Here is a 6,055-nt window from a genome sequence, read left to right as displayed (position 1 = left end):
CCTGACCTAGACATTCTCCTGGGGCCCGGTCCGGTAACGCGCACCCGGCGTCGCCAATACGCCATCGCCTCACTCTTCTATTTCTACCAACAAAAGGAAAGATTTTGCTACCCCCTCGCTGTCCACCCAAAGCCCCCGTGACTCGCCGGAGCTCCTCCCGAACGCCGCCAGTGCCCTAGATTCCATCGCCCGGCGCCGGTTTTTTTTCTGATCTACCGCCTCCCGAGGCCCCGAGGTCTGACGAGGAGCAGGAGGTGTCGGAGATGGTTGCGGGCGGCGGAGAGACGGGGAACGCGCCGGGAGTAGCTCGCGTGCTGCGGGCGGCGCTCGCCCCGCGCTTGACGTGCCCGCTCTGCAAGGGCTACTTCCGGGATGCCAACGCCTTCAAGCAGTGCGGCCACACATGTGAGTTCTCTTCCTGCCTCTAGCGGTCATTCCGTTTCGTCCTCCCTCCTTCCCCGCGCCGCGCCCACGGCCGCCTCGATCTATATCCTCGCGTTGCCGTCCATGGTTTTGATGCAAGGGTTACTGCCGTCCTCTACAGTCCTATTGCGTCTGTTTTTACTCGATCGATGCTTCCCAGGTTGGCGTTAGATGCGCGATGTTCCATGGTTGGTTCCCGATCCAGAAGAAACCCCGAACCTTTTGATTCCCAGCGCTGCGGTCTGGCCCTGGAAGCCGCCTTGTGGGCGAGACATTTCCTCTCCTGTAGGCTGTAGCCGCGCACACCCGAGGTACCCCGGAAAAACCCCGTACCGCCGCCGCAGCCACCGAGCGAGGCCGTGGTTCGCAGGCAAAATGGCGATGATCAGAGGGCGCAGCGTGTGGCCAACGCGTGCGTTGAAATCAGCCCATCTTTTTCCAATAGGAATTGTTACTTTGATGTTTGACCCGCTCGTCCGCCTACGGCGAATTCCTTTCTCGAGGGCTTGTGTGAGGCGGAAGGGCGACGGTGGTCGGGGCAATGGCCAAAGGCGTTGACAGTCGCGCCGATCTCATCGGCCAGCCCCACCGCCGGCCTGCAATTGGCCACATACAGTACAACACGGCGCTGCTGGGAGTGGGACACGCCGCGGTATCTTTGGGCTTTGGCGATGGGCGCCGGGCGCGTCTATATTCCAGAGACGACGTCGGCATCTGCAGCGCCATGGCAGAGAAGATGGAGTTTAGAGGTAGGGTAGAGGGGGGAAAAGCACGCGTGCAGTCATCGGCCGGAGCAACTTGGCGCGTGCGCCCGCCTTCCCGGTCGGCTGTAGTTTCTTCGGCCGGAGCAACTTGTGTCCATTTCATTTGTATTCAGCCGCGTGCAGTCGATCTGCTTCCTTGTGTGGCCATTTGCACGAGTTTAGAGATGGGGTGGAGTAGTAGTGTTTGGAGAACGTTGTGATTTGTGTCGAGGATGTATATATATGGGGACCTCTTTTGAGAGGGGCGTTTAAGCACCGAGGAGCATATGCTCTTGGTGTTTAAAATGTGGTTTAAACACATTTTGAAATGTCATAAAATTTTATAAAGAAGTCCTGCACATACATCTCAGACATTCTACATGCTCGCAAAGTTGGTTCGCGAAAACCGACAACTTTTGTGTCTCGTATGAAAAAGACAAATTTTGATGTTTAAAAGGCTTTTTGTTAAACTTTTTTTTGTCTTATTTACACAGGGTATAAAAAATAGGTTTTCCACGAAACCTGACGTGTGCACATAAAATGTCGAAATGTACGCACCACATTTTTATTTGGAATTTTTTAACGTTCTGATATGTTTTTACCAGTAGCAGGAGCATATGCTCAGCTCACATGTGTCAAAGTGAATTTCGGCTGTTTAACAAATGTCTCAGAAAAATGTTTCATTGGTCATTTTGATTCTTGTCCATCCTTCCTCCCAACCGTCTTCTTCCTCCATCCTTGTACCGCAGGCCTAGCCCGGTCCATCGCCTGCCTCCACCCCCCCTCCCCCCCCCCCCCGCCCTGGCCGGCCAACGCTACCGTGTGCCTCCTCGCCGCCTCGCCCTTGCCTCAACCTTCCTCACCGACGTTGCTGGCCACCGCCGCGATCATATCCCTCTAAGCCCTGCACTACCCGTGAAAACCCTCGGTGATCCCCTACACCCCCGCCCCTAAGATAGATAATGGGGTTGTGGCGTCCCCTTAAAATAGATAGTAATGCCATAGTTTCCGCCTAAGATAGTTCGTCTCAGGTAAGGTTGGGAAGTAGGATGAAGCAAGGAAGGAAGGAAGAAGGAAAAACGTCACTGACGCAAAAGAAACTCTAGACACCCAAGAAATAACAAATCTGATATATGCCGATCGCCATTGCTTTCAACCGAACCATCGTGCGACACGTTGAGAGGATCTTCTGAGGGTTCCTTTGGTCTGGCTGAAAAGATGCATGTGGCGGACAATGCCTAATTAACTTGCAGTAAGTATATCGGCCCCTCTCCCTTGGTGGATTCGGTGTTTGGGATTTTCAGCGGAATAGATCCCACCCGCCCTTGGAGCCACTTGCACATATCACGCGACCCAGAGATCTCGGCTATCTAACTCTTGGTCTATTGGCGATGGGAGATCATGCTACTTCTGGACTAATCATTGGATCAATAGGAAATCTATCACGGTAATCGTGCCATTCATCCTCTCTATCATACCATGCCGAAGATGCAAGTATCGTGTATTGTGGTAGAGGGGTTGCACCCGAGATCATGGGTTCAGGACATCCAAACTTCCCTTGGGCCTGCAGCTTTGTTTCAATAGATCAAGTTGTGGCGACGGCTACACCGCGTTCCCCTTGTGACCACTCTAGATAGTCTACGTTCGCGTTGAAAAGCCTCTCAACAGTACATGGCTAAATCATGCTACACCGCACTCTTCTACGGCTCTTTCCAGGATCCTCAGTGTAAACTTACTTGGAAGACGTGGGCTCCATTGCACGTCAAGATTTTCATGTGGTTAGCGCTTCTCAACCGATGTTGGGCAGTAGATATGCTTGTGCAATCAAGCCTGAAGACATGAATCATCTCCTTACGGGCTGCTGGGCCTTCTCCCGACAAGTCTGGCATGACATCCTATCCTCGACGCGGTACCACCGCTCAGCTGATCCCCCAAGGTGATCTACCCTTTCTAGATTGGTGGATGAACACATGCGCGGATGCTTCATTATGCATACGCAGAGGTATCTCCTCTCTGATCATTCTCACCGCATGGTGGCTATATAAGCATTGGAATGGATGCATCTTTGATGGTCTCCAACCGTCCACGTCCGGCATTACGAGTACCATACAAGAGGAGGCGCACCAATGGGCTAGGGCTGGCGCCAAAGGGCTTCAGTGCAACATTCTGAGTAATTGACTTAGATGTTGGGACTTAGCAAACCCACTTGGTTTAGGCCGTGTTAGCTCACTACCACACATGTCCCTGATCTTGCGAGCTGATGTAATCTCCATAATGTACTCTTCTACGTATCATGAAATGATAGGCAACCTTTGCGTATTCGTGAAACAAGGTATAGCCGCGCTTCACATTCTTGAATAAAATGTCGTTGTATTACTTTTTTCTTTGACAATGTGGCTGCACCACAGCATGTTGTAGAGTCTAGGAGGATGATCGTAATTAAATAAAATATGGCTGGGCCACTTGATCCATAAGCCTGGCACTAGTGCTGCACTACTAGTTGCGCTCTTAGTCTGGATGCAAGTCAAGTATCTAGTCTTTTGCAATGTTGCTACTAACTAATTTACTCCTAATTAATATTGTTTTCATTTGTCGATCACGTAAACTTTGCTCTTTCAAATCTCTCTATGAAACTTGCATGCCTGTCTGTGGAGTTCCTCTTGTGACTGTATTTTTGTATAAGCAGTTTGCTTGGAGTGTATCATGAAAAAAATAGATGAGGAGGAGATCGAAACCTGTCCTGTATGCGATGATGCTCTTGGGATTGCTCCTGAAGAAAAACTCAGGTAAGCAGTAATTGTTAATTTACCAAGGTTATCTATATAGTTTTCTACAAATTAAATTTGTTTTCCAACTTTTCAATTATCATTTACTTTAAATCTATGCATAAGTACACCTATGTAGTTATGCAATACAAGTGCAATTATGTATCCGTGTATAGAAGAAACTATCTTTGTAAAAGCTTAGAATTCCAGCCACTTATTCTTTTTTGCTCTTTCATGTGATCTCGACTCAGGTACTCTACTATATGTTGCTACCTAACATGATTGATTGTTTCTCTGTTTCAAGGGCTGATGAAAGCATTCAAGCTATCAGGGACAGTGTGTTTCCACATGAGACAGAAGTTGATGCTTCTGAGCCTCCAACTATTACATTGCCAGCGACGATAGAAGAGAGGTCCATTTCGAACTTTGTTGAAACCCCAAAGATGGCACCAAAATCAACCAAGATGACAATATCTGCAAATAAAAATAAGGTATTATCAAACTATTACCAGCAAGTGAAGCCAATTGTCTTGTAACATTTGCTTATTCTAACTACACTTCCATCGGCAACAGAATAGTGCAGATATTTCTAAAAATGGAAAGAATCATGAGACTATTGGCAAGGAAGAGCTTTACAAGCCCTTACGTAGTTTAATCGGTTCAAGTGCGAAGAAATCTAAAAAATCAAGTTCTTGTATTAGCAAAAATAAAGCAACCACAGAGCATAGTTCGAGGGAAAGCACAGAAGAAGACTCGCATGATAGAATAACTACCCCAGTCTGGTTTTCACTACTGACTGCACCAAAACAGTAAGATGTTTGAGCATGTTCAATGTTTTTTTATGTTCTGATCGACCGTGTTTATTGTGTCCTCAAATCAAAATGAAAATTATTATGCAGGGCAAAAGCTAAACGGCTGCCTCAGATAGAAAACAATTTCTACAGAATTAAGTGAGTTCCCCTTTAATCTTCAAGTTTCTTTGTCAACAATGATAAAGGCCTCTCATACTTTACTTAGCATCCACTTCTTGTTCAACATGAAAATATGTAGAATTAAGTGAATTCCCCTTTATATCTTTACGTTTCTTTTTCAACTAGCCCAGAAGTTTCTTTATGTTCATTATTTATTTTTATTCTTCTTTCAGAGATGGAACTATGCAGGTCTCCTCCATCCTGAAGCTCCTTATTAAAAAACTTGAACTAGCAAGTGATGCTAAGGTGAGTGATTTAGATGTCTTTGTGCTTTCATTTTGACTGTTGTGTTGGGCCTCTTGTCAAGGTGCTTTGCTTTCAAATATTAGAACTAGATCATCAATAAACCTGCAGTTTGCTGCATTGTAGATTTTATTTTTCAGAAATAGTGAAGGGGCCGATCTCCCCATCGATTTCCATTAAAAGCAAGCACCCTGCTGCATTTGTAGACTTCAATTGTGACCTAGCACAATTTAGTTGCATCATTATCATCGTTCCTATTATCGTGCATGTAAGCCGAGAAAATATGTATGCATATGGACAATGTTGGATGTTTTATTTGGCCTAAACCCTGTATATATATTCTGTACTTGTGTAAAATGCAGGTGGAGATCTTATGCCATGACAAATCGGTCTGCCCCTCGACGACATTGCAGGGCCTCCTCAAGCGATGGTTGAGCTGCAAACCGAAGGACAAGGTCCAAAGGCCGGTGGGGGCTCCAGCGGATGAGTTCGTTATGGAGCTGCACTACCGGCAGTGCCTGGGGTCCAAGTATCTCTGCTCCGCGAAGAAGATAACCTCCCTGATATGCCATTGCAGCACCTAAGCTATAGAGAGATAACCTTTTGCTACTAGCTCCTCGCTCTTCGTGATCTTCTCGTCATCGTCGTCAATCAGTCGGCATATTTCTCATTCTTATTTTGGACCGTGTGAAGAGAGATGAGGCGTAAAAAGAGCTTAGTGATCAGTAGAGTTGCTAGACAAAAAATTGAGCTTATACCTTTACTGCATTTGTGATTTTACAGTTATGAGTTATGACTAGAATTTGTAGACAAAATTTCCCATATGTTTGTGGTAATTTTGTTTATTTTTTCACTATTCAAGGTCATGCAGTAGTTGTGATCTGGTCAAATGATTACTACTCTTCTCGTA

General features: G+C 46.6%; 1 protein-coding gene across 1 annotated transcript; it reads left to right on the top strand.

The window, feature by feature from the left end:
- Positions 1-263: 263 nt before the first annotated feature.
- On the top strand, positions 264-5,729 carry LOC123397133 (E3 ubiquitin protein ligase DRIP1-like). The gene is made up of 7 exons (XM_045091799.1): positions 264-405; positions 3,853-3,952; positions 4,236-4,422; positions 4,505-4,740; positions 4,831-4,881; positions 5,076-5,148; positions 5,508-5,729. Exons 1-7 carry the CDS (start codon positions 264-266, stop codon positions 5,727-5,729), a joined length of 1,011 nt encoding a protein of 336 aa, XP_044947734.1.
- Positions 5,730-6,055: the final 326 nt, after the last annotated feature.

The sequence above is a fragment of the Hordeum vulgare genome, chromosome 5H, assembly GCF_904849725.1.
Source record: "Hordeum vulgare subsp. vulgare chromosome 5H, MorexV3_pseudomolecules_assembly, whole genome shotgun sequence".
Taxonomy (NCBI): domain Eukaryota; kingdom Viridiplantae; phylum Streptophyta; class Magnoliopsida; order Poales; family Poaceae; genus Hordeum; species Hordeum vulgare.
Note: the sequence above shows the minus strand (reverse complement) of the source record. Positions and strands in the feature narration are given on the sequence as shown.